Consider the following 27,117-nt stretch of genomic DNA (forward strand, 5'->3'; position numbering starts at 1 on the left):
ACATTTGAAATATCTTTTTTAAAAGCTTAGTCAATTTTAAAAAGCTCTTTTGTGAAATGTTATCATTGCTTTACGTAAGTTTATTAAAAAAAATCTGGCTAAAGCGAGCTTTTCTTCTGCATAATCTAAAAGGATTTTGTGCAAGTTGCATCAGTTGAAAATTTACCCCTTTTCTTCATATTCCAAAATGTAAACAAGAGGAAAACAGTATAGTAAAACAGCCTTGCCCTCAAATAAAAAAATAAAATAAAAATCCTCACAAGAGCATGTTTACATTTATGTTAGATGCATTTCTTTACAAAACGAATTTTATTCCTCTGCATGGAGAGCAAGGTGATCTAACTGATGCACTGGAGCTCCTAAGGAGCTACAGAATGGTCCCAGAACGAACTGGGATTGCTCATGAAGCACATCCGCCAGGAAACTGCACGTAGACCTCATACCTTTCTAAAGGTACAAGGCTTAGGAAAGTACAGCTACAACTGAAGGTTGTACAACTGAACCGCTGAGGTACAACTGAACCTCGCTTGTTTCTTAAAACTCCATTGAACTGAGCCACAAGACAAGTGGGAGGGAGGGAAGGAAATACCTCTAAAATGTGTCTGATTTTTCCTCTTTAAATGACTACAATTTGACTTTCAGTTTACAACATTCTAAACCTAATAAAATCTATGAGGGACAAACCATTTGAAAGACAATGAGTGAGAAGTATACAACTACTTTCATAGTTACGAAACCATTCAGCGTGTGTATAGGTGTCTTATCAAATTTTTAAATCCATGTATGTAATAAAGAAAAGCTTCTGACAAACTTATATAGTCAAAAACTGCTTAAAAATATATATATATGTATACCAAAATGTGAATTTGAAAGCGACATGTTTATAAAATGTAGATTCATACCTTGAATGGATAAAACCCAGTTTTTTTCCACGTTTCCTAATGAAGTCCTATCTTGAAAAACTATAAAAATGTAACTAAATGACTCATTTTAGAGTTTATTTGAATTTAATTCTTTGAGATTTCAAAGGATTTTTTTCACCTATCACCACCTAACCCCAAATTCATGTCTATTTAAAAAAGACATCGATAAGAAAGCATTTTTTGCATAAATTAATTAATTGTAGCTGAATGCATAGTTTCTTGCAGGAAAAGAGTACAAATATTTCATGAAATACATGGAGAAGTGCAAAAAGCACAGGTTTATCTTCCAAATTAATTCATATCTGAGGTTTGTTTCAGTTTGTTTTAACAGCAAGGTAGGTTTTATCTGAAATTAAACTGTAATGCAGTAAGTTCCCTAACATATACACAATTCAAACTACTTTAGAACACTTTCTCTACTATTGGGGAGAAAAAAGAAAAAAAAAAAAGAAAAAGAAAAAAGCACTTACCAGATTTATGCTGCCAGTAGGAGACCCATTAAAGGATTCTGGGAGTAGCAAGGAAGAGGGAAAGGAAAAACAAGTTAGATTTTCTCCAAAGTCAGGCCACACACAAGGGGAAAAAAAAAAAAAACTGCAAAGACAAAACATTACGGGAAATTGGACAACTGTAGCATTGGACAAGTGGTGTGTGCAGCATCTAAGCACTTCAGGCTTCCAATAAAAACATATAAAGGAAAATGTGTGCAAGTACATATAGCTATATTAAATAAATACTCCAGAGAACATTAATTTTTATGTTAAGCTCATATCATCACATTAAATTGCTTTGTTAAGGAGTCAGCTTAACAGTTAAAAGATTTCAATCAGATTTGCACTTCAGTTAGTGAGAAGAATGATTTTAGACTTGCTGACTTCTTGGGACTATGTACAGGGGGGAAAAAAAGTTTGAAATGATCAAATGTTTACTAGCTTTGTTAGAGCACAGAGATTTAAAAAGCTGTCTTCAGCCTGAATATTAAAATGTTCTTCTATTAAATAAATTCTGAAAGTGAAAAAAATTACTGTAACTTTATTCAATAGAACTGTTGCCAGCTAGCCCTTCTACCCAAAAGCATTTATAAGAAAAGAAAGCTAAGACACAAGAGTGCAGGAGCAGACAGGGACAAAGGGACAGGTTACTAGAATTACCTGAACCCTCATATGAGGTATACAACATCATACAAGTAATAATTCAATTTAACATAGGAATACTAAATAATTTGTTTAAAAATAACACAATGCATGTCCTTATCCACTATGCATACAATGGCAGCATGCATCACACTACTTCAGAAGGCATAACAACTTTTAAGAGAATTCGCTAGATTGAGGACACCTGTTCAGGCCCCTGAAAGGATCTGGTTTCTTCCACATACTAGAATCAAAACATCTCAAAGCCAGCATGGCAGGATAATTAAAACAAGACAAAATAAAACAGAAAACAAACACACAAAATCCACCAGGAAGATGATACACACATGGTGTATAGTAAATTCCTGTACAACCCCTCAAAAACCAAAAACAACAAAAAAGCACAGAAATAAACTCTCCTCTTCCCCCTCCACAGTAGCATACGTCGAAAGGAAGAGCCACACTAGCATTCACAAAGTGAAATGAAGCTACTGTTTCTGTTACTTCCACCCTACAAAGACAAAAAACAGCTACAAATAGTAGCTTGAGTTGTACATGCCGCACTTAAGCTTGCTAGTAGCAAACTAAAGGCTGGCGAATGCCAAAGGCCAGCAGTAAATTGCAAATACCATCAGGCATCCTCTGAATTCTTTTTTAAATCCCTTCCATGTGAAGTTTGCTTAAATCTCAAAAACTTCAGAATCTTTTGATATTCTATCTCTAGAGAAAACATGAATTGAATGCTTATGCTCCCTGACTGACAGATAAGGCATAGACTTACTCCTATTTCTATTCGCTTTAAGAGTACATTAACATTTTATTCTATTTAGGTAGCTTTCAGTGGCAGGACTGCATCCAATATTTGTTAATGATTTTGTTAAATATACACAGTCAGGAATGTTAACCTGGGAATGACCTGACCTGTATCTGACCCAGGTAAAACCATGCAAATTTTTTCAGAATTCCAGTTGTGTTTTTTTGTTTGTTTTTTTTTTTTTTTTTTAAGAATTTAGAAGACTGCAGATTGTTAAGTGAACAAATTAAAAGCTACGGAACAGAACTAGCACATGAAAATATTAGTAGTGTTATATTCACAAAAATTGGTCAATAATTATAGAGGAGAAAGCCACCAAACAAAAAAGAACAAGATACAATAGTTAGGTAAAAGAATTTGAGAATATGAGAATGAACATGCAGATGGAAAAGTGTTATAGAATACTGTGTATACTAATTTAGGTTTTGCAGAGACATTGGAGATAGCTCCATCAACAGGACTAAAAGAATATGGTGGAGTGAATAAATTTAATATTGAAAGAAACAAAAGTGAGAAGATCAAAACTGATCTTTACAATTCCAATTCTTATGATTTTTCAGACATTAACAATGTATACCACTAGAGGGTAGTAAAGCACACAATCCTCCTTCCATTTTTAGTTATTTCTATTCTTAGAAATACCTTTCAGTTTATTCAAAACTGTACCTTAAGGAGTTCAAGAAAAAAAATTGTGTTTGTGTGTAGAAAGGGAGCTATGTTAAAATTACTCTCTAGGCACTATGTTATTGGGAAAAACACAAAGGAAGGTAAACTATATTAAAAAAAACCAACACACACACACAGAAGATATTTCAAGGAATGCAATTGGAAACATGGGAAAAATGTATAAAATGAACATTCCAGAAGTGAAGGCTCCCTACCTCTACATATGACCAAGAAACAACATCTTGGAGTTGCAGGCTCAATTCATCAGTTAAAAAAAAGAAAAAGAGTTTCCAGGTTTTCAGTTTTCCAAAGAGCTTTAAAAACCCACATATCCTACATACTTTTCAGTTCTATTTTTGGATGCTGAATAGCTATGTATTAAAACAACCCAGCAAGTTGAAGCACCTCAATATTTTGAAAAAAAACGCAAGTGACAGTCACATACTTATTTTGGCCACACACTTGTGACTGAGACTTAAGAAAAAGAAGTTAATAAACTTACTGGGGAAAAAAGCATTTGATTTTCAAAACAATTTATAAAAAAGCACAAACAGGATACACTAATATTAAAAATCAGAGATACTATAGGAACTTTATTTGATTTCTCAGAAAGGATATGTACAATTTCCTTATTTTCATATTAAAGCAGAAAAAAATAATGGTCTAAAAAATAAATAAATAAATAAAATCCCCCTTACAGATAAGGAGCTCACCTCCTTCACCATCATCTGATCCTCTGAAACTAGGATCCTTCAGCATATCCAGCTCAGCTAACATACGCACATACAATACATTCTGTTTGAATGAAGGGTAGAATCTTTCATCTCGCAGCATCAAGTCATACACCTTATTGAAATAAAAAATACTAACTTTAGGAATATTCATCAACTTTTTCATTAATCATACAAGTTTCCATAAATTCTATTTGATCAACATATATTAGTGCATTCTATTCCTTGTGTATAGGTTTTCTTTAAACTCTACTCCAACTGTGTGAAATTTCAATGCAGGCTTAGTGTTAACACAATTAGTTCTCACTACATTTCCATTAAAAGTATAACAGAACCTCAGAAAATATCGTTCTTATCAGAGAGAGTATGTATGGATAACAAGGAAAGTAGCACATTAAGCATAAATGTTTCCTTCCTCTCCTCTTACCCCAATCGCACTATAGTTAGTCATTACCATTTTGCAAAGCTTATTTCTCAGAGTCCTTCTTTGTTGATGAACCATAAATGTAGATTTGCGCACACTTAGGGAGGGAGGCGAGAAGAAGGAAAAGAAGGGAGGGAAGACCACATACTACATCACATTTCTGAAAATTTCCAGCTCAGCCGTTACAGTCAAATCCTACATCACAAAGATTTAGCTACATCACCACAAAACGTGTCTATATAGCCTATAGAGTGGCTCACTGCTTTCCTGCTCTACTGCTATCTTCTTTTTTCCAGTGTCGTCATGTCCAATTGCACAACTACCTACTTACCAGTTACACAAAGCAAGTTTATCACAAAGGTAAATGGCAATTTATGTACTTAAGGATTTTAAAAGGGAGAATATATACTGTGTGACATTTTAAACCCCTAGAAAATTGCCTTAAGAAAATAGATCTTCACTAATTGATTCCTACAAAGTACTGTTAAAAAAAACCATACACACACATAAACAGACGTACATATTTATATGCAGTGGAAACTAATCCATACATGTTTTGGATATTCATGTTAGCTTATTTCAATGGTGAGAATTTTTAACAGAACACTGTACAAAGAAATATAGCAAGTACTAGCATCTGATAAGAATGGAAAAAAATTTCATGCAGGTCTGAGGAAGCCAATTTCTATTATAACACATGAGAATTTTATGCTGTCTTCAGTATAAAGAAATCACATGCAAGGCCCTCGTAACCTACTTTGTGCAATATACATTGTACAAGGTGTTTTCATTAGGCCTAAATGCATGTCTCCAGTACAACAGACTGATTTTAAGTTTTACAGCTTGTATCACTAACTTTTAATGTAAATGAAAACATTAAGTTAATGACTTGAATTTTTTAAAAATCTCTTAGACAGGATATTTAATTTGCTGATGGAATATTAATCATTCACTCATTCCTATTTAAATACTTATATTAGAGTGACAAAAATCTACGTATGCAAGTACCAAAGTTACAGTTTTATCTTTGGTACATACTGCTTCTGAGAGCCACACTGTGTAGGCTTGCAGAAATACACTGACACGGAACAGTCAAAAATCTGAGTTTTGCTAAGTTTATTTGAAGAGAAAGAGACTACACTTAGTATTTTTCATATGCGTTACTATTTATGTTGCTCTTTTAACTCCTTGGTAGAGATACAATATTGAATCTGGTAACATGCTTACACCCAGCTTTCAAAAAGAGAGCTCGAAACAGACTAATATTGTACCACTTAGCTGCTATTCTACAGAGGCACATTAGATTCTTAGATTGATGCATAAAAAAAATAATAATTCCACAATTTCAGTTCTGCTTCATGCTTCATGACTAATTTCACACTGGACACTACTCCTTCCATCCGTTGTTGTTAAAACCACGGGCTACTTATGACTAAGCAGAAGTTAGTAATTTAGAATATGATTTTTATAAAACAGAAAAATGGTAAAACAGGTTTAAGATTTCAGATATGCCAGTTCCCTCCTCCTGTCCAATGACTGTAGTGAAGTTTAATAGCCTTAACAATTCCTCAGAAATACAGGATGAATACAGTATACCTTTCTCTGAACGTCATCAAAGATTTCGGGTGTTGGATCCTCATGGTTCAGTGTTTCTGCCAGTTTTGCTATTAAGTTGTCATCAATATTAACTCTCGGAGATGCCTGCCATAGAGATCTAAATCAACTTTTGCAGCATAAAAATAAAAAGCTTCTATTTTCACAAATAAAATCCGATACATAATTCCACAATTCTGCAAGCAAACTCAGTTTCTTCTTGATAGGTATTTCTAGCTCCAGAATGGTCTAGAATACATAGAGAAGTCAGAAAAAACTGCAATGAGATGCAAAGAGTATGTGTTCAAATTCAGAAATTCCAGGATTAAATACTAAGAATCACCCTAAAACCATTACGTTCATTAGCTTGAGTATCAAAACTAGATTTACTCAGGCTTGAAAACAAGTTATTTATTTATTCACAAATAAAATTTAGACTCAGAAATGAAGAAGCCAATTAGAAAGTAAATGGATGAGGTCCAAAAGCGTCTGAAGAAAGACTAATCAATTGTTAATTTTATCAAGTTCTGCAGAGACTACCAGGAATGGTAATCACAACAGTTTTTTACGTAGACCCTATTACAGCTACCAAAAGGGACAGCATACTAACCAGCTGCCAGCTTCCCAGTCGTCCCTTGGTATGACAAATTCCCAACTACTGCCCGTTGGGCATTCTTTCAGACAGGCCTGAGTTCCCATCCTTTCTCAATTTTCTGTACCAGACACAGGAGCCAGCACTGAACCAGACCCAGTGCAGCCCGCTCGAGCTATTAAGCACAGCTGAGAGGCTCTTAGGTGTTTTTTGACTTTGAACTCACTAGTGTTCAGTCAGCTGAAAATCCAGCAGAGCAAACTTCAGACAGTCTAAAGACCACCATGTCAACATACTATTGAGGTGAAAAACCAAAGTGAAGGAAATAATGCAGAAAGAGAAAGATTACAACAGACTTGAGTGATAATTTGTTAAAGGAAGCTTTCGTGTGAGCTGAGAGGTGGTTTTTATGCGTACACCAATTCAGAACAACAATGCTTTGTTAACACAAGTTGACAAGTGTTTTCTTCCACTGAAATGCAAACTCCGTTATTATGAGACTACTGGAAATATTAAAGTTTAGCTTGACAAAGGACATCTAACAGGGTGATACTTTAGCAATTTATACAGACAGTTGTAGGTGCACAGGAAGTTATTTCATTTGAAAACTCAGCTTGAATCCAGTTTTACATAAACAGTGGGTTCCATTTTGTAGCAAACTTTTCCTCTTAATCAGGCGGGGGCGAGGGGGAGGGAGAAAGGAAGGGAAGGGAGAAAGGAGAGCACAGAGGGAATTAATTCCTTATTTTGTCTTCACATTTTCTTTAGTTTTGCCTTTATAAATAGAAAATCAACTTCTGGAATGCATCCAGTGCATTTGATAGAACAGCCATTGGCAACACAAGTCTTTTTTTAAAGAAACAACTAAAAGAAATTATTTTCTCGATGCTTGGCACAAGGGGACAGAAGACATGCATCACAGCTTAAATGACAATTCATAAACAACCTGGGCTACATCAAATCCATTTCATATTAACACAGCCATAACTAACAGACAACTATTCGTAGAAAGAGTACATTTTAAACAACTCAGAAATAAGTTACTCTTACCTTCTCTGATAAATATTGCTCATAAACGCCAACTGCAGCTGCTCTTAATAGACCTTTGGTTTGATTAGTCTGATGCTTTCCATCTTTTTGCCGGCTTTGCAATACCTCCAGCTGCTGCTGTGCTGTAACCCTGTATCCTTCCACTGTCATCCAGAAAAACAGATGTGCTTGGCCACCAGTCTGCTGCATATAATCTACAAAAAATAAAAAATACCCATCCAGCAAATATAATTGTTAGTGCACATCTTAGAATAAAAATTCTCTGAGATGTTAACTTAATACAGAACTCCAGGATCTGACTGCATATTGAACATTAAGTACAGCACTGACTAGAATAGTCATCAACTAGACTCAAAAAAATCAAGTACTATATACTCATTGGTGATAACCAGTAAACGAAATCTGGAGCACAGTCTAGAACTAGGCAGTTAATCTTAAAACGCACATGTCAAAACTGAGTCATAGTCATTATCGTGTGGATACAGGCTTGTGCAGCATGACACGAGTTGACAGGAAGTTCAAATTGGAATTCTAACAAATCACGTGCATCTACTGCATTAAGAAGACTATCAGCAGCAACAAAACTGATCAATATTCTCAGTAATGATTATCAACAGCACAATTCATTTACAGGAAAGAATAAAGCATTAGAAAATATTAAATATAAATTACTTGACCTATAATCCTAATCAATCTGCTGATAATATGATAAACCTAAAGTGATTCATAGATTATTGCTGTATTTTAGGTTCTCAATTAAGGAACCTTTGGTAGCTTTGTAATCTTCAAAACTTAAATCTAACATCTACAGTCTTAGCTTCTACCAGGCTAGCAAGAGTCAAAGCAAACAACAATGGTGATCAAGTTTCAGAGTCATTCAATTATGAAATTCTAAGCAATTCTTGCAATGATTCTGTTCTAAATGTAACAAACTTGTTAACTGACAGACCAAGAATCCCTGCAAGATTAGTTTTTACAGAGGGATGAGTACTGAAGCAAACTTGATACAAGCTTTCAGAAGTACATGGTGTTCTGAAGAGCTAATTGTAGACTCATATGCAGAAAAGTTTTGGTTCCATCTGGCAAGGAGCTTATACATATTTAGCTCTCAACAGATACTTCTATTTAGCAATTTCAAGTATACAGTCTTGTGGGTTATCTTATGCTTTACAAAAACAAACAAACAACAAATCAGATAGATAAATTAATACGTACCCATAAAAAATTGTAGTGCAACATTGTCTACCAGAATATGGTCCAGAGGGACTGTGCAAAGTTTTCCAAAGTTTGCTGCCAGTTTCACAGTATCTATTTCCTGTAAAACAGTGTGTTCAAAGGGKTTTTTTTTTAAGTTAGCTTTTAAAAATTTTGCTTACCGCAAAGCAGTCATAAGAAAAAAAAAAACATTCACATTATAGAAAATAAAACAGCTTAACAATTTTCACAATCACTAATAAATGAAAACCAAGATTGTAAAGTTATCTTCTCATAACTTCGTCTTCAGCATGGATTACTTCTGCTACCTGGGAAGTTGGCTTTTAACACTGCCTTTCTTGTAGTGCTATACATGCCAAATTAAACCCAAATCTCTTACCAATGGTGACAGTAGCATGAAAATGAATTCATGAGATGAACTAATTTCAGAATTTGATGGGTTGCAGGTCACCACAACTTGAATTCATCTCTGTCCAACTTTGTTCTATTAATGTGATATTTCTTGGTATTAGAGTAGTGCTGAAGGATCATAGTCATAGAACATTTTAAACATTTTAGCAGTCAATATGCACAAGATTATGTTATTTTGGAGCCACATCCAGGTCAAATTAAGAAAGTCAAGAAACTAAGAAAAGTCAAAAATACTGAATTTGTATGTTTCTCACCACCCCCTCCACAAATAAAACCAACCACAAAGACAAAAACCACACACACACACACACACACATTAGGTTCTTAAATTTAACATCAGTTTTCCTCAAGCTTTTTGTGAGCTAGAGGCAAACACGTTTGACAAAATGCAACACATGAAGTCTGCAAGGCATTGCAAAATACTGTAAATAACCAGCACGTGGTACCTTTATCAACAAGAAATGAGAACTCTGCCAAAAAGTAAACCTGAGGTACAAAAGGTACACACAGTAGCAGCAAAGAAAGAACTGAATCTAGCTGTAGAAACACAAAAATACTTCATTCATCAGCTACAGAATATTTCAGTTCAACTTTTATATTGAAATAGTAAGAATAATTTTAAAATGTATTGATGCATCTAAACTATTAAAGCTAGAAACCAAGATAAAAATCTCTAAACACATGAATCTTTAGAATATATTTCCATAGTAAAATTGCAAATACAAAAGAGTAGCTTCAATTGTATAATGTATCCAGTTAACTTGCATACTTCAAGTTGTGTGTTTCAAACTGCAATAGTTAAAAAGCTAGACTGAACTACCAAGTCACTCGCAACTTCACTCTTTCACAACTAAAATTATTCTAAAATACTTACTTTTCCTGACTGCAACCTCTGTATTCTTGAATCACATACTTTAACAACATATAATAAACTGTTTATTTGATTTTTTATAGTGTTGATATCTGAAAGCAAAAACAAGAGGATTAAAAAAGACAGAGTAGCAAATAAACTCCTGTCCTGGAATACTCTAAAAATATCAAACAAACAAAAAGTGTAACAGAATGAATAGAATACATCAGCTTTGAAGTAAAGTTTTTAAGTTTAAATATTCTACTGATGAAGCAAATATGAAGAAATATTTTTCTTTTTTGTCTCTTGAGTTTAACTGTTAACTGACCAGTCCTTACCACAAAGTACTGAAATTCAGAATCACCAGTCAGGCAAGCTTCAATATAGTGGAATTATAACTTTATCTAGCCAACTAGTCTATACAAGAAAAATGACAAGTACTAGGTAAGTGCTACAAAGAAAAAAAAAAAAGTATAAAAACACCTGTCTTTTAAGCACATAAGAAGGTCCAAATTTGAACTCTTCGTATATAATTTCTTTTAAATAACAAAATATTTTATAATATGTTGTACCAAAGCATTTATATTTTCTGAGTTGTTGGAATGTTCTTCAGAGATCATGCTGCTAAACACTCAATTTTTTGTAAAATGATACAGTACTAACCATCTCCTGCTGTATCCAGAGATCGAAGATATTGCAATTCTTCACTTGCTTTATCTTTTACTGCTTCCAACTCGCCTATATTGTCACTTAATTTAATAATATTCATAAAGGCCTCATAGTTACAGTTGGAATCACGAATCTGAAACAAATAGACAATTTACCATGTCAATAATGCAAAACAGATAAAAGCACATGAGACGATTTTCATGTAATGACACAGCACTGCGAAGTGGCATTTTGAGAGCATAGTTCAAAATTTAGCTTTGATATTCACCTTAACATGAAAACTTTGTGCAAGGATTTAACCTTCCAAATCTTCATTTTTAAATACATCTGAACAAATTAACTTTCCAAGATTTTCCATTCATAAGAATCAGAGATCAGACCATGACACCCCTACAATATTTATACCTTGCATGCAAATCCAAATTAAGAGATGATACAATCATAATATAATGATATATTATAAAAGTTCCTATGGTTATCATCAAATCACTGTAAAAAATTATAATGCACAGTATATTTTACTAGTATGTATATTTATATGAAAACCTCAAGTAAAGTAAGTAAAACTAAAGGCAGTATTTTATTAGATCAGTTGATATAGAAAGGAAGAAAACAAGTTTTCATGCTCAGACTTCCCAAATTCATTGAAAAGACACATGCTTTTAGAGCAAATGACTTTCCCCAAGAAAGTCATATTTTGCTTCAAGAAGTCTGTAGAAGAAATCTTGATGCTTCTAAACCTCCCTTTTGAGGCTATTTGTATACTACAAAACTAGATAAACTTTGAAAGAAGTGCAAAATTTTCAGAAGTCCAAAAGTCAAATGAAACAGGACATCCGCAAACCATCTGTATTTGTAGCCTCCAGTTCTGAGGGTCAGTGGAGTCATTCCCTCCATCAGAGCAGTGCTGGCTGCCAAACACAAACTGCCTGTCCCTAAGCTACAGCCAGCACTGCTACATGATTCTTTCCTGCACTATATACTGTGATCTCAAACCTCAAGTACTTGTTTCCCTTTTCTTCCATGACCAGTTTTAGGAGATGATTGTCTGGATGATAATCCAGACAATCTGGAAAAACTGGATGATTATCCAGAGACCTAGCCGCTTTTTCTCAATTCAAAGAATAAGGCGCTTTTAATATTATTATAGAATACTTTCAGCTGGAAGTGGACTCTGGAGGACATCTAGCCCAACTTTCTGCTCAAAACAGTGTTTAATTAAAGTGTTCCCATTAAATAGTGTAGAAACTCGAATCTTGGTAATCTGGCTCACTTTTTCTAATGTAGAAATAGTGACGATTAAAAAAAAAAAAAAAACCACTCATCCAGAAACTGGACACCATTATTCTGAAAAATTAAGGCTCATCGGAAGAACTGCTTTCCCCACAAACAAAAAAGCTTAGTTTTTAAACAGCTAGAACTATCAGTCCTACCCATAAAGCTGACTAATATGTCCCACAATAAAATGTGGTTTTGCAGTTGCTTGGGATAGAAATTTTTACATGCTGTGCATTTCTCTCAAGTTCTCTTCCTGTTTTTTTAGTTTGTCTTATGACACTTCAGCCAATACCATTCAGCTATTCCCTAAGAAACAAAACTACAGAAAAAGAGCCTGAAGTTTTAAGATAAATATCAACAATCTTTTCTTCCATTATTTTGTCTCAAAGACTTATTCTCGATAAATTCTCACAAATAACTATTCTTTCTTCCTTACGTACATGAATCTGGACAAAGTTTGCACAGCATATGCTTGCTAAAGTTTGTTCTTGATGTATTCTCTGCATTGAACACACTCTAGCCTCAAGCCCCTATAACAGGCTGCGACAAGTCTTGGAAAATGCACAGGAAGGGAAATCTTATTGTAGATCTTCATCTTCTTGCTATGCCTAGATAACGCAGAGGAAGAAGGCACCCAGCTCAGAGTCAGAGAGACATGATGGACAAAAGCCAGACTTGTAAAAAACATAGTGAGCAGTCTTGACTACTGAAACTGAGAAGAGCAAAATGTAACACTGAAGCAAACTACCCTCTGGGAAGATCTGGCAAGGCAACAGAGCCAAAGAAACCGGAGTGGTTGGGCAAAAATATTGGAAGTTCTGGCAAAGGAGGCTGGGAAAGGCTTGTACAAAGCCCATAAGTGTTTAAATAGATGGTTGATAAGCATTTAAATAGAAGAATGGAAAGTGGAATTGAAATGAAAACTTTAGAGAAGAATGAAATAAAGGTAGCTGTTAAAAAAAATAAAGGGGGGGGGGGGTAAATAGGGATAAGTTAGAAAGAACTGGTCAAAAGGACCAAGCTCGGTAGAAGAAACAGACCAAGAAAGAGGAAGCATGCACGTAGCCAAAACCAATTTTACATTATAGTTTTCTGTTTTCAACAACTACTGCTACAAAGTTACCTGAAAAGAGTGTCATCCTCCTTTATGTCCAAAACTCAACCTCCTATTGCTACTATCCATCTCTTTAGTTAAACAGGAAAAGGATAAGACCACTGAAAAGGTTTCAGCTTTGCTAAGGTTCCCTGCAAGCCTACGTGTTCCTAAGTAATGGATTTTTAAGATACAGAATTATAAGAAGAACTAAAACATTCTACAATGTAACCATAACCAAGTGAAAAAAATTAATATCACCTCTGAAACTGTAATTCAGATATCCTTGTAAATACTCAAACTATTTTAATACATATTATTTTTCTGCAGGATTGTTGTCCCAGTATCAGCACAGAACGAAGCTGCTGTAGGGACTCAAAGGGATTTGTGTTAGTGAAGGAGAATATCTCTAAAAGCCTGCCTTGCTGTTGAGAACACCGGAAACCGTGTTGTGAATGCAACATGGGGATTATGGGAAGGTTGGCAGCTTTACAGCATGTGCACACAGCTCCAGAGGGCTGAATTCTGATGCTGCCTTTACCATTCAAAGCAAAACTCACTGCATCCCCATCTTTCATAAATGCTCACTTACATATGCAAATACAACCCCTTGTCTGCAGAAGTGCGTTGGTACGAGTTGCAAGCCGAACAGAGAAGAGTGGATACTTTTGACCAAGTTTAACAAAAAACTTTCACAGGTTTTCTTCCATTTAAAAAAATAATTACCTCCATTTTAAAAAGTAATAGTAGTAATAGTAGAAACTTTAAACATCTAAAAATGTCTCTTTCTGTGAAATTCACAAGTTTTGTTTAACTCCTAATTTTATAGTTAAGCTTTACATTTTATTGCCAGTGAACTAGTATCAAACTATGGCATACCCAGAAACATCRAATTAAACTTCTCATTTTCAGGAAGTACATTTTTTGGTTTGAAACTGATTTTATGTCAAAGGGTCTCATAAGAACCAGAACTTATTTCAGTCAGCTCTACTTCTGACCTTAATTTCTGCAAAAATCTTAATTTCACAAAACTTGTATTAAATTTTTGAAAGCATTTATTCTTTCTTATCTCTCTCCCAGCACATTTACGTCTTCATCTCAGAAAGGAATTATGAAAATTAATATTTGRGACATCACCGTCACAACCAAAAGCTTTTTAAAAACTTCAGAATTCTATCTTTGGATGCATCCGGGGGCAGTGCTCAGTAAATAAAGAATGAGGCCAAGTTACAAATAAAGAAGATGTGTAGGAGGAGAAGGGAAACAAAAACTGAAAAGCTGGGTCCATATGAGCACCAGTCATTTTTTCCACATTAAAGCTAGGTTCCTGTAGAAAAGCAGTGTGCAAACATTTATGTAAAATAAGGCCAGCTAGAGTGGAGGGCATATTGCAAACATAAACCTGTATTTTATGTCGTACTTAAGAATTTTTGACTCTGAAATCCCAAGGTGTTTTCAGCACAGTTCTTGAATGCATAATATAAGATCGTGAAATATATGAGGAAAAGTAGAAAGAACTTGAGTCAGGCTGGGGTTTTTTTGTTTGGTTGTTTTTCTTCTTCTTCTCCCCATAACCTAGAAGGGATAATAAACTACAATAGCAAGTTTTAAGTTTCATTCCAAATCAGACAATAACATTAATTAAAATGTAAATGTTCTATTTATGTTAATTTTACTAAATATTATGACTTTAAAGCAGATTTTTTCCAACTGCATTTAGAGAAATATTGAAGTAAAGACTTTGTTTCTTCCCATTCAGTTAAGTTATTAATGGTTACCACATATCTCTCTAAAAAAAAAAAAAAAAAWCCCTAAAAAAGAAAGAAAAAAAAAAAAGATTCCTTCACAGAAGCAAAAAGTCTTACTTGTCATTCTGGAGGCTTTTTAAGCTTTAAAGTGGAAGGGGGAAGAGGGGGGGAAGAGCCAAGAAAACTTCAAGGTTATCACCATACTTCTTGAAGAGCTACAGTAAAAAGTCACAGAACTTTACACTTTTAGTCATTTATTTGCCAAAGAACCACAATACACAGTACAGATAATACAGATAATATTAAAAAAATTATGCACAGCAGCCATGAGTTTACCATTTCATCAGTATTATATTGGTAAAATTTCTACTAGACATCTATCTGCCATGATTACAGGGAACACAAGTGAAGTGAATTCTGGAAATAATCAAAACACTAAATCTTACCATCCATATGACATACTGATTAATATAATCAGGATCACTGAGCTGGTTTATTAATGGAAGAAGAATTCCTCGGGAGAGGATTTCCTGAAAAATAAAATATAGTAAAGCTATCATATCTTTATACATTTATTCCTAAAGCTAACAGAACCAGAACAATTCAAAAATCACAACACAGAGGCTGAAAAAAATTCTAAATGTGCAATTACAGATATCATTCAGTGGTCACTAGCATATTCCTTTCCAGCTAACATTAAAAGATGCTAACACCTCAAGAAAAACAAAAGCCATTTTATCATGCTATGTTAACATTACTAGCACTAGAAGAAACTTCAGATACGTTTTACACAAATATTTCTGTGCTAACAAATACTTTTCAAGATTGCATTGCACTAAAAATAATCTAATATTCAATTTGACCAATTTTATAAAATGAGCACCTCAGATCTAAAAATTTTTATACCATTAATCCAAGGAATTAGCATGACTTTTAGAGTCTGTATTTACCCTGACAAAGTATCGCATGATCTTGTTCTGGAAGTCTCCAGGAGGTAGTAATATATACAATAAAACCTCACACAGATCCCTTAGGAATCCTAGGGAGGGAGAAAAAACAAACAAAAAGCCCCTCAGCACAATTTTGTATTACATTATTTCACACCTAAAAACCAACAGATAAATCCTTAAAGTGAAATTCAAATAAACAGTAGTATATATCCTTGTATTTCAAGCCTCACAGTTACTTCTTTCGCCTTAATATAAGGAGCAGTGATATAAAACCCAAAACCAAACCAAACAAAAAAGCCAAATTCCAAGAACCAAACACCAACTTATTTTCCTTATTTAACATTTACAGTTTTTCTTCTCCTTCAAACTTTGCCCTAAAAAAATAAACTGATTCACTTAATGAGAACTGTTTAATGAAGACTACAGAGTAGTGATAAAGATGACAGATCTAACAACAAAAAAAAAAAAGCAAGAAGCCACAAACCCATCACCCACCTCGCAGAAAACATATTCCTACCTTAAAATTCTTCCAATGAAAAGAGGAATAGCTACATATGTATATACCTCATTATTAATATTAATGTGTACAAATAAGAGGAAATGTGTGTATTGTAGATAATCATGCTTTGAAGGTCACCTAAGATTTGAGCATATTCCATTTTATTAACATACTTGCTAATATTTTAACTCAGTCTACTATACTAAAATAAGCTGAAAAGATAATATTGAGACACCTTCTTCATCTTTGGGAGAAGTACAGACTAGGTCACGACAGACTTCTTTTTCCATTTCAACTTCAACCTCAAAGAATGTATCTACAAGTTCCTCAGCTTGGTCTATACAAAAGAAAATAAAAACAAACATACTTTTCTGTAAAGATCAGAAACTTGAGAGTAAATTTGAAATATAAAATAAAGCTAATTATATTTCACGCATGTAAGACATCTACCTACTCAGACTCAAAGTAAGAAATACCGAAGTCATTACCTTTCATCTGATCACCTTTCTCTGCTATTCTTTGTTGAGCTTTTCTGAAAACTCGAAGATGAGTGCCAAAGTCATCAACAAGTCGTGTAGTGAAATAAGGCTGCCAGTCTGTTTCCTTTGACCTATCAGAAAAAGGTGTCCATGAAAATAAATTCTTTTATCCTTAATACAAAGAACAATTACAAATTTTTACTTCTCCTTCCTCCCTACCAAGAACCACAGCAATAGTAAACATGGAGAAACAAAGCAAACAGCCTCTTAATTGCCTACTTACTGAAAACAAATAAAATATTGTAAAATAGCAGTCATATCTAGACATTAATATTTATGCTTGAATTACCTTAAGGTCAACATTAATATTCGGAGCAGTGCACTGATTCATGATACTGTCAAACATCTGTGAAAAATTCTGATATAAACTGTCTATAAACATCTATAACCTAAAACTAAATGACTTTCCAGGTGTTTTCTAGCCATATTTTCTATCACTTGGGAAGGGATATAAAATCATTTTTTTCTGAATTTGTAGTATATACACACAAGAAAACCACATTCCACTCAAAATTACACGCAACTTGATATTATAAACAACTGATTCCACAGCTTACACGAGAGGTAGTTAGCAAGAATGTCTAAACTGACAACGTGCATAGAGAATTGTCAGAAAATAGTCACTGTTAGATTTTTCATAACAATCATTTCATCAGTGGTCTGAGAAAGATGCAGAGATATTCTTGTGAGGTACATACATGCCTCACTAGCCAAACAAAAAGGCACTTTTCCCTCAGAGTGTTAGTAAGCTAGATGTTAAGGATGGCTTTTACTCTGTGCTAAGTATTACACCATCTGAATCCTCTCAGTTTTCATTCTCTCTCAAATACGTATTGTCTTACAGCAGGATCCTTCTACAACATCCCCTTTTTTTGTGATTGGTATAAGTGATTTCTGTCTCTTTCCCTCTCACCTGCTCTTTATTCCCTCAAAAAGAGAGAGGTAAGGAACTCTAGAAAAGAGGGAAGCCTAATGCAAATCTACTTGTGGTAAGCAAAAGTGGAGTTGCCTTGAAGAGCAGTTAAATGAAACCATCAATAATCAAGATCCATACAGCCAATAAATCATGTATGAACACTAGGTGGCAGCCTTACATAATTCCTGCAAATGAGCAACTCAAAAAAGTAATTCTGCCCTATTCATTGTCACCAGAAATTCACAGGATAAATGACATTAGAGATTATGGAACTGATTGGAGAATGCTACTGCTGTATCAGACTACAGTCATTATAAATAAACTGGATCAACTTCTCTCAATAATTACAACCAATTGCAGTAGCCTTGTGAGACTGATATGATTTCTAGAGGCAGAAAGTAATTGCCCAAGAGTGGTGGTTATTATTGTAGAGCTATAATACTGTAGGAAAATAAACACATAACAAAGTTGGTTATAACTTGAACTGCTTTGACACAAACCCAACTCTTTATACTGCCTGCCCAAATAAGTAATTTCGAAACATAGACAGAAACACTGGAGGTGAGCAGCCAGGTCCACTTCATGCAAGTACAGGATTGTTTTCTGTAATGCACTGTCATACATTTTGTTTAGCCTAATTTTCAGTATTTACAACATTCTGTTTCCTAGGATTTCCATTATTTCACAGACAATAGGATTTTAATACCATGAATTCTTCCTAGCATTAAATCTAGCTCTCCATCTTTGACCTTTCATGTTAGAAGGGCACACGGATACGTATTTTCAAGTCAACAGTGGGAAGGGACAAAACCTCAAAAATTGCTAAACAGTGTACTATATTGAAGTGACTCACAGCGCCTTCTGAAGACAGAAGAGATCAGTCAGCACAGTAGGATGAATACTTGAAATCATTGCTTAAAGAAGTATTGGGATATAATGACATGTGGCTACGTAGGCTGACAAATCAGCCATAGTAAAGAAGATAGGGAATTTCCTAGACATGGTCCCTGTCTTCCTGCTACCTGATTAACCACCAACAGAAAGACGTGGACAAATAAACTATGTTTGTCCTGAACCAAATAACCCTATTAAAAAAAATTACACATATGATGTACTCTTTCCTTCCCCAGATTACTATTATCTTTGAAAATATTGCAGTGCTCTTGCATACTGAAGAGCAAGACCACTTTTAAAAGTTATCTGAGCTGATACAAACATTTGAACTGAGGATTTCAGATTGACTTACCTTTGGACTAGCACTGCTGTTTATATGAAACAGAACTGTACAAAAAAAGGTGATGATTCATGCAATTCAATGATTAAATTGTAGGAAAATTGCTATTGAGTGAATTTAGACATTACAAAAATGCTGAAAGGACCACTTTGAAAAGACCATGACTAACAACACCACCTCCTTTCATTCCTTATGGGATCAGCAAAAAAATGCAGTTCTCATAGATTGTTATCTTAAAATATTACATGATCTTTCTGTAAAATACAGTGAACTATGTCAACAGATAAATTTAAATCATTTGTCTGTTACAGTACAATCCAGTTATTTCTCCACTTGCTTAGCCACCGTATTGAAGCAAATACAAAAAATCTTACCTGGCAGAAAACTGAACAAGTGCATATTGAAGAGCCTTCCTGATTTCCAGAAGAAATGATTCATCATCACTTAGTGTATAATACCAATACTGGACATAGTCTCTCAGCGAAAACTGGATTACCTGAAAATTGAAAAGGGGGATGGGGGAGGGGAGAGGGAAAGACCAACAAATGAACGAAATCCTACATGACAAAATATAAAATAGCTTTTATGCCTCAAAATGGAATAGCAGTCTTGTTAAAAGGTTCATGTAGTAAATGGCACTCTCCTACCCAGTATGAAATAGGAAATGAGACTCCACAATTCACATACCGAAAACTCTTTTTCATATTGGTCTGCATGTACTCACCACTGCTCTGCTTAGACACTAATATACAGAAAACACAGACTAAAATTTTCTCCGATATCCTGGTCAATCCTTCAGCTTTCTTCACTTCCCACTCTCAACTGTGAGACTATTAATCAACCTCTATCTGGCTCAGTACTACTTAGATAATACATGCTATCACCCAGTACCTGCAAAAATAAAAATAAATTAAATAATTCTTACCTGTTGCAAAGGTTCATCAATTATATTTGCACCTGTCAGTCTTCTGTCAATCTTAATAGGTCTGGCTTCATGTTTCATTTCTTCTATGCACTTGAAGAGATTAGAAAATTTAACTTTGCAGGTTTATGATACTTGTATATTTGCAGTAACAAGTTTATATGACAACATTTTGCTTGTGATTGTATTTTATACAGAATATCAGATGTAATATCCATACTGTTCAGTACATAGTAAATAATGATGGGGAACTAACCTGGAAAACTACTTCTTCCTTACTGTAAAGAAGGAGGTTTACTAAAATACCAGATCAAAAGGTAATAAAACTCAAATAGCAACAAAATGGCACTGGAGGTAACGGCAGCATAGGATAGTTGGCAGGTTACAGTTTCACACTTGTTATGAACTCCCTGTGCTGCCTCTGGCAGGTAATTTTTCATTTTTGTCTCAGTTTCTTTATCCATCTCAGATTGTTATATATCCCAGTAGAGAAACTACTCTTTGCCACCATTACTATTTGACAGACAAGTGCTTAAAAAGTAATGGTGGGGAGGGGGCACGGAAGAAGTTTATTTCCTAGAAGGACTTGCAACTCTAAGCAATTAAGTCCAGGAATTACTTGATCAAAGCAAACCCTTGGTAAGTGACATGCTGAAAAGGAACATACTTTATCAGTGCTACTCTGAGTGGACTAAATCAGTTCCTTTTTGCAAACTTAAGAAACCCGCAATAAACCCCTTTATCTTCTGAGAAATGACCACCCAGTAACCTGCACTATTCTTCAAAGAATTTCAAGTTGTTTTATTCTTTGAAATAGAGAGGAAAAATTGTGACTATATTGGAAATACTGCAGAACTACCAGAAAACGTAAGTGAAAAAATTATAAGCTGAATATCAAGTGTTTCTCTTTTATTGTACTGAGTTTCTCTCACTCTCTCTCTCTCTTTCTCTCTCTCTTACCCTCTCTCATTTAAATCACTTAACAGTATATCTCAAAACAGCAGTCAAATATCCAAGATAGGAAACATTTCCCCTTCTACCTAACCAATTCTGTATCTCAACACAGGGAGCATTTTCACTGTGTTGGAAAATTCTGTATATTTTTAACTTTCAAGACAAGGTAATTGTTTAAAGTTACTTTCATACTAAGAATGTTGATTCATATTCCAACAATATTCCAATTATGTAGTAATAAATTTGCAAATTTTTTGTCTTGACAGTATCAAAAATACCAAGACAATACAGAATGGAACATTTAAATGTTTATACTAACCACAGCATTGTTAAAAACCCGCAAGAAAATTGTCAAAAAAAACCCTCCTTAAATTTAAAGACTGTATGCATAAAGCCACATTTGGAAAATGTCCCAGAAAAAAACAAATAAATAAAAAAGCACCCAGGGAACTTTTCTGAACTTTGCCGGTAAAATTTGAATGCTCATAGGCTCTTATGATTCAGGATAGAATGGACCTCAGGAGGTCATCTTATCCAACCTCCTGCTCAAAGCAGAGCTAGCTATGAGGTCAGACCATATGTGAGAGGTTTATGCATGTGCAGAATAATTTCATTTGCTTTTGATATGTCTGAAGACATCTAAAATTTAGAATAAGTGCTTTAAATTTCAATGCAGCTATAGCAACTGACAATTTCCTTCACTGTAGCTCTACTTTTGCAAGCATTACCAGTTTTAAGCCCATGATTCCATACATTAATTTAGAAGATGGACTTAAAGGAGGCACCCAACTTACACAAAGAAACTGTCCCATTTAACTGGCACTTTATACACAGTATTAGTCTGATACACATTCCCATCAATATTAATTCATCAATTAGGAAAAATGAATACCACTTTTTTTTTTTGTTTTTTGTTTTGTTATCGTTAAGTTTGATTCCTACTTACTTCATTTCAAGCGAGCAGGAATTACTGATTTGAGGAACAGGAGACATACACTGCACAATGACAGAGCACTGAGTACATGCAAGCCCAGGCTCCCCAAGCACTTAGACTCAGTGAAAGAAAAGACTTCACAGTTTTGCTTTGTCACACTAATGGTTATTTTAAAGTCCTTTGTTGAAACTATGCTAGATAACCGGCAAATGTGAAGAATGCTTCATTTAGAGTGTGCCACAATTTCCCAAATCATATACTTGCAGTCACAGGCCAGAGAGACTTTCACGACTGGACAGGACACAGGAGATTTTCAAGTCTGCATTCAATCGCACCATAGCATATGACTCACTGACTCAAAAAGGGGATTCAGAGATTTTTAGTCAGGGATCAAGTATGTAACTAGCACTTACAACAATGATCATTCAAAGTTGACAAGGTTACAAGAAAGTGCCGCAACTATTGTCAATAGTGCGCCTAGCCTACAGAAGAATCTCCTTGCCCTTTGGGTGAGACATATGATAATCGCTAGACATTCCACAGTTCTGTTAAAGTTAGTCTGAATCTACCCTTTTTGTTGAAAATGGCATATCAATTAACAGTTGAGAAGGCTCTACCTTTTATTCAACATTATTTTAATGTAGATCTGCAGGTGATACACAGCTTACAGAACCAGTGCATTACAACATTTAGTATATTCCTGACATGAAAGTTATATAAAATAGAGACTTCCAAAAGTTAAGTCTAATCCTAATTTTTAAACCTGTCTGCTTGCATGCAAACAAAAAACCAGCAGAAAAGTAATTAAACGTCCATCAGACTTACATAATCAGATCTCCTTAATGCAAAGCTTTTGTTATATATTCACTACTATGTATAACAAGCAGCAACTGGGCAAATGTATCTGCATCAAACCCTATGTTTTTAAAGGTCAGGTGCATTCTTTACATTATTTTCAGCCACATTTTTGGTGCTCTGAGTTAGAATTGATTTCTTTAAAATCAAGCATTTGAACATTTAACTTAACTTGAAAAACAAGCAAACAAAAAACCCCCACTCTCTTTGGGGGAAAAAAAGGCTTCTTCTAAGGAATCCGCATAATTATATTACTCCTCAAAATACAGCATCAGAAAAGAATTTAATGCTGAAGCAAAATGAGTTTGGATTTGGTGCATGGAAGAATCATAACCTATACACTAGCCACTACAGAGAATATTCATTGTGTTCAAGACCAGTTAGGGCCATGACAGTTTTAAAAATGAAAACAATTTCAAGTTAAAAATATTACTTTCCAGTAAAGACAAATCAGCAGAAATTTAACATCAAAATGGTGAACAGGAACTCCAAGGAAACCTATACCATTTGGTTTAGTTTAGGACTCATCTCTTCTATCACTGTTACTGAAAAGCTCAACTAAACCAGATAATGCTATTTTAGTAGAGTGGTAAGAAACACAAAACACTACTAGAGAAGACAAAGATTTTAGTTGGAGAACAGCTTCAAACAGCATTTACTAAGACAGCTGAAAATAAACACCTTTGTACAACAAAACTTCAATCCACAGACTAGTCAGGGTAGGTCAGATGAAAAAAATGACGTGTTAATAATCCATGCTCACACCAGAAGTCAAAGCACCAAGATTGTGAGGATTATGCAAAGGAAGACATTTTATCCTATTATAAAGGGACCAGAGCATGCATAAATATGGAGCTTAAAGAAGCAACATAATGTAAAGAGGTTTTTAGAGGTGTAGAATAAGTTTAAAATACAGAAAAAATTCTCATAACTCTGCTCTCAGACAACATGAGAGGCATCAACAACATTTCACAATCTGTATATTATAAGCACCAAGGGCTATATAGCAACTCATTCTTTTTAAACTTACATGTTTTCGATATCAAAAACCTATGAAGTTCAGTTTCAGGGAGATCTTACTTGTTATCTTACATTTCTTAAACAGGAAGGACATCAGTATTTCAGGCAACGCGAAAGCAAATGTTAACTATTTGGGGAAATCAAGGACTTTGGGCCTCTGAAAGGAGAATAGGCCCCCCTTAACAGAACAAAATTATTTATCTGCTGACTTGTCCTTTTGCAGTAGTAGTAATAAAGTTTTAAACTTTGTATTTTTCATTTGGATCAGGAAAGACACTCCAAAGTTTAGAACATATTTAAGGCCCAGATTTATCTCCACAGATAAAAAGAAGGCTTATATGAAAAGGCAACTTACCAACTGAGCTACGAATCAGCCACAAAAACTACTTGTGACTAGAAAACATACTGCTGAATCCCAAAATAAATCTTCCTTCAATGTGCTACTGATAAGAGAGTTGAAACCCCCCTTTCACAGATAACATGCAGTGTTGAGAGCCATGAGATAGTTTTGTGACTCCACTGAATACCTGACAGTTAAGAAGGAGGAGAAGGATGTTTCAGTCAAAACAGTTTGAGATTAAGTATCATGACATAACTGGCAATCTTTTGGTGAAACTTTTTTTTCCTCTTCTGAATAGCTCAAACGGATTAGGCCAAGATATATCTAAACTTCTGAACCGCTGAGATGTACAGGTTCATAAACCAAGAATTCCTGGTAATTCTACCTCTTGGATAGTAAGAATTTATTCTGTGTCAAAGAGATGCAGATTTATCCAGTTAGGAAGCCTGAATTTAGATCCATCAATCAGAATGATTTGTCTCTTTTAACAAACAAGAAAAAAAGATGACAGAGTGGAAAAGTGGATCCCACTGTTCCTCTGCATTTACGCACACATTTCTGTGATTTCTGCTTGGTCTTAAAGACAGTCAAAGACAAAGACTTCTACCTCCCTGAAGTGCTCTAAATCTAGGCTTTAGCAACTTTCTCATCATAAAGAATCAAAAAGCTGGAGAGAATAAAAACCCGACGATGGAAGAATCCTAAATAGTGATGACAATTGTGTAAAAACAAGCAAGAAGTAGCTGCCACCCAAGCCAAACAAAAATAACACAAAAACGAATAGCCTAGAAAGAAAGTTTAGTAATTTCCTAACAGGTAATATTAACCACTTATATCTTACTCATTTCTCATAGTGAAGCCAGAAACAATAGTGGAAACAAACTTTCTATAAATGCTTAAAAAGCTTGTATTTCAAAAAGGAAAAACCTTGCATTGCACTTTCACACATAGTTTTGCACCTCAGAAACTTGACTCAAAACATGAAAGCTGGAGCATATATCTTAGGAAACTGATACATTTTAAATTCTTACATAGAAAAGGATTATTAATGTTATTCTAAATTTCAAAGTTATAAAATTTGATCTAGAAGTTCACACCAGTAATCTCTCGTTACCTTAGTGATCCCAACAGATGTACAAGGAAGATACGAATGTTCACACTGCTCAAGGTATTTTTCTGAGTTGTTTTTTCCAAATAAAAGAGTAACCACAAAACCCCTAAAAAAGAAAAAAGAGAGATTAGCTAAAACAAAGTCTTTTTTTCCTTCCTCTAGAAAATATTTCACACCAAGTTAAATAAACTGACAATATAAGATTCTCATTGCTGATTCTCCAAGAAAGATGGTCTTTCACAGTGTAGCATGCTGCTCAAAATCACTGACACAATATCAAGTTTGCAGTTTCTCAGTCTTGCATTAGGATCAGCACCAATTCCTATCACACAGGAGATCTACACAGCACAATCTACACTAGAGGGCCTGCTGCATGATAAGAAATTGAGATGGGTGCCATCTATCTTCATAAATATTAGTGCAATGAAAAAGGAGTACATAGATAAGTTAGTCTGGTTGCATTTTTACAAAGATTCTTTTACTTCAGCACCATGACGAACTAAACTCTTTAGAGATGTATTCAGGCCATGACATTGTGGCATAAGACACACAAGCACAGACCAGGAAGAAACTGATATAGTAATGCTACTGGTTGCATATGCTTAAATGAGAAGAAGTAAATATTTTTGACATGGAACTTATGACAATAAGCCGCAAAAGAAAAAAAAAAAAAAGTATTCCTGTCAGGCTGCCTAAGAACAGCTAGCCAAAGAAAAGTCTAGAGGACAGCTGAAGTCAAACACAAGGTTTATTAATTGGTATATAAATTTGACTTCACACATGTCTGGACCAGTCATCTTAAAAGCATGTTATATTATAAATTTATTGTCTTCTTCCCCAAGAAGTCCACAATGATATTTAAATTATGACTTATAATGAAAAACAGTCCTGCTTATTTATGATATAAATGAAGGCATGAGGGAAAAAGTAAGTTATATGAAGTTTGACTTTGATGCAACAGGAATAAAAAGGAATAACAAATATAGCTTATGACACTAGGACTGGAGGGCAGGAACACACACACCATAAAGCTATTTGAATAAGAAATAGAGGAAAACCTAAAAGCTGTGCAGTCTTCTTTTTTTCCCCAGTTACAATGTAATCAAAGTAGGTAGCCTTTGAAAAGTCAAGCAGGAAGAATAATGCGAAGATGAAGTTCAGTGCTGCTCGGACTAGCCTTGTGAAGGCTGGACATGCATAGCTTTTTAAACACACATTGCAAAGTATGCAGTTGAAAGTGGCCAACTGAGCAACACTTGGGACCCCAGGAACTCACAAAGCTGTTCCAGGCTACAAATGTGCTGAAATGATAGATATATATATATTTTAATACAGACTGCTCCCTGATACATGACATCCTTACTCACATGATTAGAACAGAAATCCTATCAGTGTGCCTATATTTGCCAGAAATAAGCCATCTGAAGATTTTAATTCCCAGACTGGGAACCATTCTTTTAAGTACTCCAGAGGCTCAGTAATTCAAGTGCAGGGAGATGGTCATTTACACATAACTCCAGGACAAAAAAGTTGAACAAAATAATTATGAGTAACGTAACAATGCAGAAGGAAGAAAATTTCACTTGATACACAGATTGCCTCAGAGCTTACAGCACTGTCTTTACCTACCAGCTAAGTATACTTTCTACAAAT

At 34.6% G+C, this 27,117-nt stretch overlaps 1 protein-coding gene across 5 annotated transcripts in view; it reads right to left on the reverse strand.

Annotated features, from left to right (window-relative positions):
• Positions 1-27,117, reverse strand: part of SNX13 (sorting nexin 13) — a 77,543-nt gene that overhangs the window by 21,890 nt on the left and 28,536 nt on the right. For 4 of the 5 annotated variants that reach the window (XM_026080177.1, XM_026080178.1, XM_026080176.1 and 1 more), the window contains exons 3-16: positions 25,468-25,570; positions 20,254-20,343; positions 19,703-19,824; positions 17,128-17,249; positions 16,875-16,976; positions 16,141-16,229; positions 15,637-15,720; positions 11,066-11,204; positions 10,427-10,515; positions 9,142-9,241; positions 7,927-8,120; positions 6,288-6,392; positions 4,250-4,382; positions 1,394-1,431 (exon numbers count right to left, since the gene is read on the reverse strand). In XM_026080177.1, coding sequence (XP_025935962.1) covers positions 1,394-1,431; positions 4,250-4,382; positions 6,288-6,392; positions 7,927-8,120; positions 9,142-9,241; positions 10,427-10,515; positions 11,066-11,204; positions 15,637-15,720; positions 16,141-16,229; positions 16,875-16,976; positions 17,128-17,249; positions 19,703-19,824; positions 20,254-20,343; positions 25,468-25,570 — 1,510 coding nt within the window. Of the gene's footprint in view, positions 1-1,393; positions 1,432-4,249; positions 4,383-6,287; positions 6,393-7,926; positions 8,121-9,141; positions 9,242-10,426; positions 10,516-11,065; positions 11,205-15,636; positions 15,721-16,140; positions 16,230-16,874; positions 16,977-17,127; positions 17,250-19,702; positions 19,825-20,253; positions 20,344-24,368; positions 24,541-25,467; positions 25,571-27,117 lie in introns of those variants that run through there. The other variant, XM_026080179.1, reaches the window with a different exon arrangement.

This window comes from Apteryx rowi, unplaced genomic scaffold (genome assembly GCF_003343035.1).
Source record: "Apteryx rowi isolate R43461 unplaced genomic scaffold, aptRow1 scaffold_510, whole genome shotgun sequence".
Lineage (NCBI taxonomy): Eukaryota > Metazoa > Chordata > Aves > Apterygiformes > Apterygidae > Apteryx > Apteryx rowi.